Genomic DNA, 14,608 nt, shown 5'->3' with positions numbered 1-14,608 from the left:
TCATCTATACCATCAGGGCTTGTTTTAAAGAAAAAAATGAAATAAAACCATAGCAGTCAAAAGCAATTAGATTCACATTTCTACAGATTTTCCAGTGAATAGAAACAACTGGTCTGGTTTTAAAACGCTCTGATTCCCAAGCTGGGCCTCCACGCCCAACGTCTGTATGCTCAATTGGAAAATCATGCAGGCTGTCTTCATCTTGGCAGGCTGCTAAAGCGGTCGTATTGTTAGTAATTTAACTGCCTATCTGACCATGCAGTTTAAGTAAACCCATGACCGGTGCAAGCCAGCTGCTTTACTCCAGGGCTTATTATTCTGGATCAAACCCCTGCTTATTACCAGTTGCAGATGTTAATCATGTGTTTTGTTTTTGTGATGTAAAAATAATGAGATGTTATTTTAAAAGATGGCTTTTTCGTGAAGGATTTTGGTGAAGTCGATCATTTTGTTGATTTTTGTGTCCTAATTCTTTTCCCTCTTATCTCTTCCAGTTCGACAAATACACCCCCAAACTGGACAATCCATTCATCAGACATTCAAACGTGAGTTTCTTTTTGTCATTCGAATTTAAATTTGGTATTTGCATTTGGCAAATCAAATATTTGACATATTTGAATGTTGCCATGAGAGCACTTACTGTGGCTGTGGTTTTGTGTGTGCGTATGCTTGAGTCCTGTACGTGTATCTCTGTATGATTTTGTTTTGTGTCTTTTTGTGTCTCCCATCCTCCTCTTTTCTCCCCAGTTCTTCCCCTCCTATCCCCCCACCATGCCAGGCATGCCCCCGCTGCTCCCACACTCAGGACCCTTCAGCTCGCTGCAAGGAGCCTTCCAGCCCAAGGTCAGCCCCACCTCCATACCCTCAAACCACGATCTACAAACAGGCAGAGAACCTACGGAGGCACCGGCACAAAATACATCATACAAATAGATACAAGTGAAAAAACCCATTGCAAGTTGACTTTTTTGCTCTTTGTAAAATGCACTCCAGGAGAGTCGCCTATCGTCAGCGCAAAGAAGCAGTTTAAGTGCCCTGCTGTAAATGGATACACACACTCACCACAGGAAACTAATGAAAGGAAATAATAAATAACTCTGCTTGGAAATAGTAGAATCAGATGTGTACTACAGTGTATCAATGCATCAAGGTCATTTAAGTATAGAATTAATTAAAATAATGAAATAAAGCATATATACAGTTCTTTCTACACATAAATACGTAAACAAAGAGTGTAATAATTCTGTAGTGCATTGTTTGAATTTGCGTCTTAGGGAATGTGAACAGCAGCACCAAGATAGTGCTGATAATATCTTAACATTAAAAACTCATTGAAAAAGGGCTCTATGTCACCTGCTGCAATGAACCAAGTTTTTGTAGGTTCTCTCACACCAAAGCTAACGCAGTTTATTTATTTATTTGATTTGCTGTAATCTTTGGTTTGGATGAAGGACACTGCATGCATTGTATGTGTGTCATAAAAGAAATAATCAAAAGGGTATCTGAAGAAGAAATAAAAGAAATTTTAGTTAACACAGAACACTTCTAGTACTGCAGTACATTCAGTATTTTACTACACAAAATTCCTCTGAGGTCCATACCCGAAGAATGGATAATGCAAACAGAATGAATAATGCAAACACAATCCTAAACAAACACAATCCTAAACAATCATAAACATAAACATCACCCCATCCCATTTAAATCCATAAATCCATCTATAATACTCTGTCAGACTTGAGTGGACCTGAACAAGGGTCAGAGCTGCGTGCTGACCCGAGCCGTGACAGGCCATGCCAAAGATAGGAAAGTGACGTCTGTCTGCTTAGGAGAGCGAAGGAGAGAAGATGCAGGGCCTTTGGGGATGTGAGGGATGTGAAGGGGGTGGGAGGACGTGAGTCTGTCTGGCAGATGCCCAGCGGCTGTGACCCAGTGTAAGCCACCAATCAAAGCTGGCCTAAATCCTCTGGCCCTATTCCCAGGGGGCTCTGTCATGGACGGACCCTTTTGTCAAAGGCCCCTCCAGATGGTTCAAGGAACACTCTTTTGCGTCCAAAGCCCCTACTAAGTATTCTTGGAGGGGATCTTGTGGGGAACGGCTCGGGATGTGTGTTTGTTTATAGGACCTGCTGACCCAGGTCATGCTGCAGGATCTTCCTATCACTGATGTACAGTAGGGACGGATTAATAAGGCTGATCTAGGCACTCGCACTCCAAGGACTAACTCAGGAGATGGGAGAGATCAGGGATGTGTTACTCTGGCATGGCTCAGCGCCTGCAGCGTCATTGCAGTTTTATCTACTGACGTCAGCCATATAGTAGCAGTCGTTGAGGATTAGTGAGCTATAGTGCTCCTGAAGGAGGATATAAGGTTGGAGTGATGCTGGCATCACTAGCTCGAGGATCTTCGATCGGTTTCTCATGTTTCCATCACACCAGCGTGTGTATCTGCATTGTATGTGAGGACATTGTGAGGGCATGACACCAAGGAATATAAGCGTTATTATAATGCAAGGTAGAAAATTACAATTACACAAAGCTATTCCTTTTTAAACTGAGGGATATGACGTCAGAATACCTCCCAAAGTGTTGTGGATGCTGTAGTTTTTTTCTTCCAGTAATCTGTAAATGTAACTAGCTCTGGCTGATCACCACGCATCTCTTTCCCTTTGTCTCTCTCTCTGTCAGGCATCTAATCCCATCGACGTAGCGGCACGTCCTGGAGCAGTACCTCACACACTCCTACAGAAGGATCCGCGGGTAAGCCGGCCGATAGCACCCGACCCTGTCTGCCCCTTCTGGTGAAAGCCACACATGTGCCTTACATACAGTATTCATCTGAGGGAGATGTGAATGCAAGTATTTGCACTCACATCTTTTCAGGCAAAGCATGTGTCCTCATGCATCTCTATGGTCACAGAAGTAAGGACATGCATTCTTTTTTAGAATGGAAAGTCCCAGTGTGAACTGAGCCACCCACCGCCGGCCATTCCTTAGCTCTGCAGAACTGCACATTTTGGCTACTTATCTTTGTTGTTGGTGATAATGATTGTCTGTTTGTCCATACAGATAACAGATCCGTTCAGGACATCTGTTAGGGTAAGTAGTTCCTCCCTCTGGCCAGGCCACAAAGTCTCAAACTGCAAATTCTTCATTAATTCCTGATCAAGGAATTGCAGGGTTTTGGCTGCATTTAAGGTTAGCTTTGAGGTCTCTATTGGGCTAAAGTCAGGGTTAGATTTTCTTCATCCGTTGCCTGGTTGAAAATTCTGACGAGTTCCCACTTTGTAGTTTGGCCAGAAAATCTCAATGCCAGAATCCATTTTTAGCTCCCTATATCAAAGCCAGCAGGCTAACCTCAGTTTCTCTCTAAATTTTTAGAAACCTGGCAAGTGGTGCGCAGTGCATGTCCAGATCGCATGGCAGATCTACCACCACCAGCAGAAAATGAAGGTGCGTGAGATGGATAATGATGTCTTGCAGGAATCTTGCTGTCATGTAAAACCAGATACGGTATATTGGTAATGGCGTAGGTTGGGCTGGTTATGTCATAGTTTGATCTTTACCAGTAAAATAATCTATAATCATGTTGCTGGATTCACAGAGTCCATGTGGGTAGGCAAAGGCAGATTACAGAAAAGAAACAGAAGGCTGTAGAAGTTAATAGCGATAAGAAATCCAACAAAAATTGTGTCTCCTCTTGTTCACTGAGAAGGTTACACTTCCTGAAACATGAGGCCATGAGTAGCCGATCATAACACATTTATAGCACTCGGTGACTGAATTTGTAGTTGAAGTAATAGTTGTGTGGATCAAAATGCAACATGTGACAAGACAAAAAAAAAATATGCTTGTCTGCAAACTCCTCTCACTGACAGAGGATGGTGTGGCCTCACCATTGAGATCCTCTGCTAATGCCAGTGGCCCAGTGATGTCTGCTCTTCCTTGGCCCTGAACCCCGTTACCAAGGATTTTGTGTCCCTAATCAGCTTACATATATTTGTTATAACACAGTTGGCCAGAACTGGCGACATGGAGCCTTTGTTGATGTATCTGTCTTCCTCTGATCTCTCACCCAGTCTAGCCGAGGATAAACCCCTCTCGCTCTGCCGTTGGAAATGTTTGGTGCTGTTGTCTACCGACCTAATTTTCTTTGTCTGTCTCCCTCTCCCTTTCTCCACCTCTCTCAACCCATAGCAAATGCAGCTGGATCCTCACAAACTAGACATGAATGGGAAGCTGGACCTGTTCAGTCGACCCCCAGCTCCAGGAGTCTTCCCAGGGTTCCCGTACCCTCATGACCTGGCACGACCCCTCTTCTCTTCCACAGGTCAGTGGGGTCTCCCAGTACCCAGTGCAGGGGGGTGAAGCGCACCCTGCAAGACAAATCATTCAAAACACTCAAATGATCCCATTCTCAAAGCCGTGCAGTGCCAGTTTTGTCTTTATGTAAATGAGCATTTATAGCCACATTTCCAAATTGTTCCTCCACCACTGTAATGAAATGGCATAATTTTTTCTCTCCTCTCATGTAATGTTCACTTAATTATAGTGCTTTTGTAGCAAATGTTTTGCCAGTAAATGGAGTCAGATATGTCTATGAATATGGATGACTCTCGGTTAGGTAATTGACTGATTTGCCCTGCGTTGGAGGGCAACAGAGAGGCGAACGGCCTTTGACTGGTAATTATGCGGTGGTGTGTCAGAGGCACTCCTGTAATTGGTTCTTTCATTAACAATTCATGGAATATGGATGATGGCAGCAGTGTTTTGTGAAAGAGAAACCTCAACAAGCAACTATAGATTCAAACACAAACATGCAATAGCTGAAATAAAAGCAAATTGTCAATTGCTAATTCGCTCATTGACATTACTCAGCCACCTCTAGCCCGCATGAATATTCAACAGGTTTGTGATGCTGTTGCAGAAAAATAACTTCATTTGCTCACATTTACATTTTAAGTCCTGGCTAACCACAGGGGTCACAATTGGATAATAATAACTCTATGTCCTCTCCTCTCTGATAGGCTCCGGCCACCCGGCCCCCTCTCCATATGGCCCTGCCCCCCACCCCAGCGGCTTCCTGCCTCCTAGCCATTTGGCAGGTAAGTGTAAGTAACCCCATGCTCAAATTTTTTTATACATTTATCTCCTCCTCTTTCTCTCACTCTCTCTCTCTCTTTTGCGCTCATGTTTTAAGCACATTACAAGCCACCAGGGTGTGATTTGAAGCTCAGATATTTCTAGTGTTCATCTCAGGTTCATTTGAAGGTTAACATGGAGTCCAGCTGACCGCTGTAGTCAGTCTCTACACAGTGCAGCATATATGACAGTATTTTCTATATGCTTGCAAAGTTGATTTTTAATTCCTTGGTTTAATGGAAGGGAGTTCATGTTGTTGGATTTATTTGTGCATTTGATTATTTCATGATGCATTCATTTATTTTCCATCTGAGACACTGTTTGGGTTCAGAGTGGTAAGTTGATTTCATGGAATAAGCCCTTGAGTCAATCCATTTTGTGCTTATGAATACATGGTGCAGTGAGGAGGAAGATTTAGCAAACAATTTTTTCCTGTCCGGGGAATTCATGCATGAGGCAGAGGAGATTTCTCAATTGTTGTCTTTTCTGATATATTAACAAGCCCCAGAGCTGAAAATCCTTAAACCCTAATCTGTTGATAAGTTCTGCATTTCCTGATGGATTTTGCTGAATTAAAATGGGACTTCAAATTAACAGTTGATGAATGTTGTTCACTGACTTCTCTGGGTAAATATTTGTGCTATGCTGATAAATTTGGAGGCTCGAGTCTGCGGAGCCGGTGGAGCCCATCAGACGCAGTTTCTCCAGTTAAATCATCGTGGTCTGTCTAGCCTAATTTTTACAGCCTTGAGTAACCCCTGCCCTACCGCAGTCTATTTTCATCTCAGCTCCAACAACTCAAAACTAATTTCCCCATCAAGCAGTGTTGTTCCACTAGCCCCAGCGGGGTCAGAGATACTCCAGTTAGTGGCAGTGAATCCAGCATCTGAGCGACCTGGCTGCTGTAGGATTACCAGGCAGAGAGCTAGGGCGGCAGCGCTTAAAAAAAAAAAAAAAAACCACAGCTCGCTTGTAAGAGAAAAGCCGAGTGGAACGGGTTGGTGTTGGGGTGAGCACCGCTAGCCAGCCCCCCCTTTTGCTAATCCCTGTTTGGCATTTTACAGATCCTTTCAGTCGCTCCAGTTCCTTTGGCGGCCTCGGCAACCTTTCAAGCAGTGCCTTCGGAGGATTAGGCAACCCCTCGCTTGGTAAGCGCTGGCCCCCCTCTCCTCCTCCACCGCTCCCCCCTTCAATCTGGCCCCTGTGGCCAGTAACAGAACAGAGCAGGGCAGCGTTAGACCACAGGGAGAGCCAGGAGGGGAGGAAAAAAAAAATCAAGACACTTAGCTCTAGTTTCTGTGTCAAAACAGCCATAGCCCAGGGAAGCCCAACTAGGCAGTACAACACACCACAGCAAACCTCCTCCCTGCCTCCACCTCATCCACCAACCATGTCCCCAACAGCCTGGCTTTAATCTCGCTGTGCTGCTGCCAACAGGCACTCTCAGGTCCGCTGTTTGGTGGCAGTTCATCAATTAATTATTTGACAAGCCCCTTCTGCACCACCATGGAGGGCTTTCTCTTCCCCCCCTGCATCCTTCTCTCTATGCCTTTCTCTCTTTCTCTTCATCCCTCCTATTTTTGTGTGCCAAATCGGTCACCCTGTTGTGAAAATGGATGTGATTGGAATAGACATGCTGTGGAATGCGAAGGTCTCCCTTGGCTTTTCACAGCTCTCAAGTCTAGAGGGCAAGTGAGTCTCCCCTGTTCATCCAGCTCAAAAAAGGGAGGGAGGGGGGAAGCCCTTAAGTCCAAAAGCAAATGAGTAGAGTTTTTTTTTCTCTGGTGGGGGGAGCCATTAACCTCTAACTCTTTCAAACAGCTTTAGTGAGAGAACCTCCAGAGACAAAGACAAAAGCAGCTTTTGTTGTCGAGTCTTTCTCATCTTACGTGTCCTCAAGAAGGTTTTGTGCCCAATTAACTTACAGTGGGTCCCATGCATGTCTCCCCCTTTCCCTCCAGGGTCCAACAATATGTTTGGCACCAAGGAGGGACCAGGAGGACTGCCCACGTTTGGCAGCCCCCACCACGACACCTGGAACCGACTTCGACGCACCCCGCCGTCCTTCCCCACCCCGCCGCAGTGGCCCAAAACCGCAGACGCTGAGAGGAGCAGCTCAGCCAACAGCCATGAGAGAGAGAGAGAGAGAGAACGGGAAAGAGAGAGAGAACGGGAGAGGGAGAGGGAACGAGAGAAAAGAGACCCGTCCATTGGCAAAGAGGAGAAGGATAAAGACAGGTCAGTTTGAATATTTGAATGTCCTGTCATTTAGGTATTATTTTGAGGATATCAGCTCTCAGTTTCATCACAATTCAACACTTCACTGTATTGTTTCAAAGCATTATGTGCATGTGTCTCCATTCGATGTGCATAAGAATACATACATAACAAATTACATAACAAATGTAAAGCAGAAATTGTGAATATCTGCATATACAAAATTGTCCACATAACCACACAAATACATGATCCCAACTCTAAAGACACAGCCACAATAATGATCCCTTTTCCAGCCAGCATTACCACATATACAAGATGATCGAATTATCTTTGGACAAAATGGAAACAGTGGTAATTCTCCAGTTCATTTGTAGTATCTGTGTATCCAAAACTGAAATAGATAGAATTCATTGATCCAACAATGAAACAGATAGAAATCAAACAGGCAGCAAGCTGCTGTGAGATAAGTCATCTGACAAAAACTGGAAGGATCTCTGTGGCTGATAATATATCACTGTCAAATGTAAAGGCAGTAAGCATTATCCGAAGAAAGCAGCACGGTAACCAATATTTTTTTGAAAGAATCACATTTTATCGTGGAAATCTAATCCAAGTAAATCATATCGATAAACACAACCCATCCATATGATGCTTGTTTTAACTGGCACCGACTGAACTGTTTTATCGTGTCATTCCAGGGATTCTGTGGATCGCAACCGTCACTCTAACCGTTCATCTCCAGCCTCTGCACCAGTCAGCTACCAGATCAGCAGCCTGATTCGCTCGAACAGCCAGAACTCGAGTGATTCAGGTCGACATCACAGTGGCAGTGTAGACCGGATCCGTGAGGAGAAGGAGCTGCTGGAGCGCCACAGAGAGTCTTCCACGCTGGCTGACGTGAAGGTGAAGGAGAGCCGCTCGCCTGGCAAGGAGATGCTCGAGAGGAGATCCTCGGAAGACTCCATCAAACCCGCTCAACGTTCCCCTTCTCCGTACTCCAAGGCGGTGATCAATGAGCAGGGCATGAAGATGGCAGGTGGGCCCCCACCCACACTCAAGGACAGCGAAAGAAAGGAGCCTCCACCTGCAGAGCTCCTCCACAAGGTTAAAAATGACATGAAGATTAAGGAGGAGAGAAAGGAGGAACAGGAGGTCATGGTGGTGAGTTCCGAGCCTGCCCCCCAACCGCCAGCCCAAGCTCTTCCTCCTCACATCAGCCAGCCTGGAAACCCGCATCACCACCACCCACCTTTGTCCCAGCAGCACCCTCTTCCCTCACCACGTGGTAGTGACATCCCTGCACCTGGCCTGCATGGTGTCCCCATGGCGCACTCCCTGCCCCTCTCCATGAGTGCCATGCCCCAGATGGGCAGCCTCAACGTGTTAGACCGGGCTCGCATGGCTCCTTTCATGGGAGTGAGCCCCCTGGCGGGAAGAGAGCGCCTGCCCCACCCTGCCTTCCCATGGGACCCACTCAGAGAGGCCTACCGCAGCCTGGACCTGCAGCGGCGCATGGACTTCCAGCTCCGGGCCGAGCAAGGACATCGTTTCCCGAGTGTGTACGAACAGGAGCGAGCCTACCGTGAGAGGGAGGCTCATGACTACTCTCACCACGAGCACCTGTTGGAGGTGCGCAGGGAGCACGAGAGGATGAGACAGCAAGCAGAGGAGCGAGAGCGCCTCCACCTGAGGGAGGAGCTGGACAGAGCGCGCCTCCATCAGCTGCACCAGTCCCCCATGGAGGGCCATCTACCCCACATGCCCCCCTTTATGCCCCACCTAGGTGGCATGCCATATCCTAGACTCAGCCCCTCTACAGGACACAATGGCCCTCTGAACAGAACACCCCCTACTGCCGCACTCAGTGCACCTCCGCCCCTCGTGCCAGCCGGCAGTGCCAGGCCAGCCTCACCCAGGAGGACTACCCCCCTCACCACTACCCAGGACCCACGGGACTACTCCCCATCTCGCAACCCCAAAGAGGTAGAGGCTCGGTAGCTTCTTAGAAAAGTGCACAAAATCTTACTAGACGCACTCACAAGCCCCACTCCCCCAATCTGAAATGTTTTTCTGAACAAAATGCACTGCTCTTCATCAGAGAAGAGCAAATCTCCCTAAGGGAAAGGGTATGATTGTACAAAGTAAAGGTGTGTAAGGCTGATTAAGCACATGCCATGACTTTATTTTTAGCGGACTGGAGGTTGAATAATGTCGGTGAAGAGAACACAAAAATGTGTATGTTTATATCCAATTTAAATATTTGATAATTATTAATATATTAATCCAATACCTTTTTTCAGCTTTGTGCGAAAAGAGAGGTCCTGAAATGAGTTTGTACATTTCCTATCCTTGTTCCATGTATAGATATCATTTCTATGAATTTTATGTATTTTGTGCATTAGTCACGCCTTTTACAATATTTATCCCAGTTGATTGTGAGACATATCCATTATGACCCACTGTAAAGACTGGATTTTGGTTTCAACCTTCAGTAATTTAACCTCATGGTACCAGGATATCCTCAACAATGACAATGTACAATGTTACATTACCAATTTGTTTTGTTCATTTGTTTTGCCTTTGAGATATGCAGATAAATATATATTATGAGGTCTTTGTTCAGTCTCTGTAAAGAAAACTGATGTAAATAACTTGTTGATATTCCTTCTCTGCAAAATGACTGTGTAAATTTATTAGTCTTTTTAACCATTTCTAGAAAAACAAAATTAAATGAAACATGGGGAATCACTTCCTAGTTGAATATCAAGGCAACAGACAAGCCTGGCCAATTGATGGGAAGTATGACAGAAGGGTGTTGTAAGGGGCCCTACAAGGATCATCTGCAATCTATGCAAAGCAGCACACAACACCCTAATGAAGAGATCACATGGAGGGAGCAGACGATACTGGTGAAATGGAGAGAAACTTGGATTAACACATGTTTATATTATCCATGAAAAAATGATGGAATTTTTAAAAGACTTCCAAGTCACAAACTGGACCAGCCCCGGGCAGAAAAGAAGGACACTTTTTAGTGGGCGGCGAAAGGACTTTCTCTGTCAACCTTGTGGTGTTGTGCAGTTGTTTTTCTTAGACTCTTGTATACAAAACAAGTAGAGTTTTAGGCGTGCAAAAAAATGAAAATGAACATTCATGGTTTAAAATGTACGGAATAAAGTTTGGACCTAATGTCATACATTCGTTGCTTGTCTTTCATCCCGTTGTCAGCGCTGACCGCAAGAACTGAATCTGCCTGTAAGCCAAGCCTGCTGAGTGGAATGTTGATGTGAGGCTGATGGGTTTGCCGATATTGCTTGTGCCTCGGTTTTCAGCATTTAGAGTATTTGCTCATCTGATATCAAGCTATTACTTTAAAATCATAAAGGCAACAGACTTGGCTGGCAGAGTAGCCTAAGCCATCAGATCATTTGACCGTAATCTGTCAAACATGGGCTGCAGAGCTCTTCAGAGGGGATCGATGAGATTGGGCCACGGCAATACAGGGAGGGACTAATAGGACATTGATTTTGTATGAAAGCAGGTTTTGAGTGTTTGTGTTGCAGGTAACCAGTATTGACTGGCAGCCCAGCGGCATATTGACCCGCGGTCTGGACTCATTAAGAGGAGCAATGCCTGGGAGGCAGGCTATCGGATGGTGGAGGAGAGGCTCCTCTTTCTTCTCATACGCCTCCTCTCCTCATGCACACCACTCATCTGCTTTTCTAATGAGGCCGGAAGGCGCTCTGGAGTGGGCCGCGGAGGGAGTCCTGAGGCGCCCCATCCTGTTATCGACAAGACCTCGGCTGCGCTTGCCGCCTGTCCAGAGACGGCCAATTCATCCTGATAATGCTCCGACTACTCATCTCGCTGCTGTGTGCCGTGAGGCCCACCAATCCTGTCCCATGATATCAGCCCATAATGACAGCGTGGATCAAACCGTGGCCAGGTCATTAGGGGATGTTATTGAAAATCAATGGCGCTCCTGTGTCTCACACACTCCAGCAGGGTTTTTAAAAGGGCTCCTTGAAAAGACTGTTTGCCAGAATGGGCCTGGCGTATTGGGAAGACTTAAATCACTATCACTTTCAATTTAGGCTCCCAGTAATTGAGCAACATATTCCTCTGACGGGTAGCATCTGTCAGTGACCAGCTTCACTTTAGCCCCGTGTGCTTTTAGTCCTAATCATCTAGTCAACAACTGGTACTTAACCTCTGTACTTGTTACCGCATAGTGATTTTTCCTGTAACTATTATTTACCAAGCAAGCTTTGGTAGAAGAAAAACACACACCGTACATTTTCCCCCGACTCAATCACTGTCCTGTGCTCTATCCATTTTACGGCTGAGTGTGGAACGGCCCTCCGGAGATGAAAAGCTCCATCAATTTCACTCATCGTCTGGCAAGGTCAATTTATTTCGGCACACAGTCCATCATCAGATAGGAATCAATTGACACATTGCCTAGCATATCCAACCCAAGGTGGGTTATTACAGCTTCTGCAATTGTCAGCTCTTTTCCAGAGCCATTCTTCACGCGTCCAGGCTTTTTTTCCCTTTTTTTCTTTTTCCTTGGATTGTTTATGATTTTCTGTATTTACTTGTTCATAATTTGGAACACATTTCCTATTTGATGGGACATTGTTATAGTGACAGGGTTTCTTATAACAGCTTGTCACAAAAAACTGACTGATACAAGATTGTGGGTTTTTTTTTTTTACACATTTCTCCACTATAATCCCAATTAATAGGATACGGTGGTATCTGAGGTAAGACATTGTTTTATTGTTCCACTAATCCTCTTCATTTATCTGTGAGAAACCTCAATGCTGAGGGTTTGGGATTGAATTTTCATGGTCTCAAATACCTCCAAAAAGTACTTGGCACAGAGCTCACCCCAGATTCGGCGAACAGTGGGACAGGCCTAAGGGGCTTTTATATAGCACAATAGCAGCTAATAACACAGTGCCAAGCTAATAAGATGGGCAACAAATGAATGGTTCGGTCCAAGCTCCTTTTCTCTCTTGCTCACTCTTCCCCCGCTGATAAAACATGTATGAAAGCGTTTTTGAGCCGCTGTGTAGTCTCCCTAGACTTTTCCCCCAGCGAGAGCTAATGCATTAGTTCCCATTTAAAGGCTGTTTTGAAATGGAGATTGGTAATGAGACGGGAGGCCCCCGCCATGATCACATTTGGATTGCTGGGGCCTCAGCTGGGCCTGGTGATTTGGGAGACCGTGGCTCAGCTCGGAGTTCAAGCCCATCTCTGCAGGGGTTAGCAAACCCTGACGAGAGCCATTCTTAAACACTAAACTATATCTGAACTGTGAGCTGAGGGAGAGAGCACCAAGTTAAGAGCTTTGGCTGTGGATCCCTGTCACAGCGCTCTTTGTAGACTGCATGTTGTTCTGACCACCTAAAAAGGCTAGCAGCTACATCCCTCCATGTTGCCATCTTTTTTTAGCCCTCAATGTCAACAGAGCGGCAGCTGACAGAAACCAGGCCAGTCAGCGGTTAAGGAGCTGACTTGGAAACAGCCAAATGGTGTGAATTCCGGACCGTGGTGACAAAGTGCTGTCTAATGTCTTTGCACCTCTGGACCTATGACAAAGATTCCGGCTGTCTCACTCCACCACCCCGATGGCTGTGCAAGACCAGCCAATGCAGCCGAGGAGTAAGAATATCCTGTAAATCACTCAGAGGAACCTCAGAGAGCACGATGTGAGACAGGGAGGAGTAGAAGGGAGTTAAGGGAGATGGAAAAGGAGGAGGTCCAGAACAGCCACCAGCCAAAATAAGTTTTCCACTTTGATTCAATTTTGAGGATTTTTCCAGCCTTTAGTGGAACCTCACAATCTCCCACACTGGCCATATTATGTACACAAGCCATAAAAATGAATAACATTTATGCAGCTGGGTGCATCTGGCAGCCATAGTCCTCTCATTCAGGGACCCACAGGATGGCACCATGCCGCCACACCACCCTCTCTGTTCTCTGTATGGGCACTAGACAAGCGAAGACCTGGGGGAGGGGTGGGTGGTGCAAAGGGAGGCTCTCAAATGCCTCGAATGAGTTTAAAAAAATCAGAGATTTCAAGGCAAATGGAGGCCATACGTGGCTCGTCCAATTTGGCACAGCCAATGCACATGATTAGCCGTGGAGACGTTAATCAAAAGTGGCTCAGTATTTGAAGGGGCGGTGAGAGGCACTGCCAGCTGGTGACAACATGGCTTGTGTACACGGGCCAAGAGTGAAGTTTATTTGAATATGGATCTTGCCGTGACCGTATTTCTCCAGAGCTCAGTTAGCAGAGCGTTCTTTGGCTCATCACTGGGATCGCCTCAGAGCCGCTTGGCATCCGGGAAGGCGGAAGTTTTTCCAAGCCGCAGAATGAGAATTACGATTTAGTCCATCCCCTCTGGTGGTGTGGGCATATTCATAAGTATTTATTCAGTTTTGATGCTGGCAGAAACGCAACACCTAGTTCTTGGCGTCCATGTGTGAGGATTTCCTTTCCAATATGAAATTATGAAATTGACAAAAAGGTTGTTTTTACAGCCTATGAATTAATAACACATTTAAAAATAAAACATCCTATCTTTCCACATAAAACCATGCAAGGCCTCCACTGAAAACACAGAGCTTAAATATTAAACTGTCAGTGTTCCAGCAGAGCCAGGGCTCAAGTTGGAATACGACCACCAGCACTCTCAACCAGCAACAGCACGGCATCTGTTTTCAGCTTTGGTGAGTAATGGGTGTTTTTTGTTGACTTTGAATTGATTAAGTACCAACTAATTGAGCTTTTTTTTTTTTTTTTTTTTTTTTTAACTGCTTGATAAGGGCTTGGGCAGGCTTTGGTTAGAGGTAGATAGCAGATACAGTTACTTTCATTGTTAGGACTCTTGACTCAAAATGTTCTGGATATGCCACGATAGCTTCAGGGATCTGCACAACAAATGTAGTCCCACTTTCTTGGCCATGTATTACTCATGTTGTAGGGACATAAATCTGTTTACACAGTCACATTGTGGGGACTTGCCTCACTAGCGGGGATAAAATGCGGGGGGGGGGGGGGTACATTTCAGTTAGTATGAGGTGGATGCACCATTTCCCACAGTCAGCGCTCATATCTAATTGAAATGTCGGCCTTGACTCAATAAAGGTCTAATTTTTAAGTTTTAGCTATCTTGAAATTGTTTGAGAAATCATTGAAAAGGTCAATTTTCTCAGTAAAAAACAGTGATGA

General features: G+C 45.4%; 1 protein-coding gene across 10 annotated transcripts in view; it reads left to right on the top strand.

The window, feature by feature from the left end:
* fbrsl1 (fibrosin-like 1) overlaps window positions 1-10,556 on the top strand; it is a 268,866-nt gene extending 258,310 nt beyond the window's left edge. For 5 of the 10 annotated variants that reach the window (XM_076730320.1, XM_076730319.1, XM_076730316.1 and 2 more), the window contains 10 exons: window positions 495-545; window positions 748-843; window positions 2,689-2,760; window positions 3,070-3,099; window positions 3,382-3,453; window positions 4,198-4,330; window positions 5,028-5,111; window positions 6,207-6,290; window positions 7,104-7,380; window positions 8,061-10,556. In XM_076730320.1, the coding sequence (XP_076586435.1) occupies window positions 495-545; window positions 748-843; window positions 2,689-2,760; window positions 3,070-3,099; window positions 3,382-3,453; window positions 4,198-4,330; window positions 5,028-5,111; window positions 6,207-6,290; window positions 7,104-7,380; window positions 8,061-9,360 (2,199 nt within the window). In that variant the 3' untranslated portion in view covers window positions 9,361-10,556. The remainder of the gene's footprint in view (window positions 1-494; window positions 546-747; window positions 844-2,688; window positions 2,761-3,069; window positions 3,100-3,381; window positions 3,454-4,197; window positions 4,331-5,027; window positions 5,112-6,206; window positions 6,291-7,103; window positions 7,381-8,060) is intronic. The other 5 variants (XM_076730324.1, XM_076730325.1, XM_076730318.1 and 2 more) reach the window with 4 other exon arrangements.
* The last annotated feature ends 4,052 nt before the right edge of the window (window positions 10,557-14,608 follow it).

This window comes from Chaetodon auriga, chromosome 5, assembly GCF_051107435.1.
Source record: "Chaetodon auriga isolate fChaAug3 chromosome 5, fChaAug3.hap1, whole genome shotgun sequence".
NCBI lineage: Eukaryota > Metazoa > Chordata > Actinopteri > Chaetodontiformes > Chaetodontidae > Chaetodon > Chaetodon auriga.
Note: the sequence above shows the minus strand (reverse complement) of the source record. Positions and strands in the feature narration are given on the sequence as shown.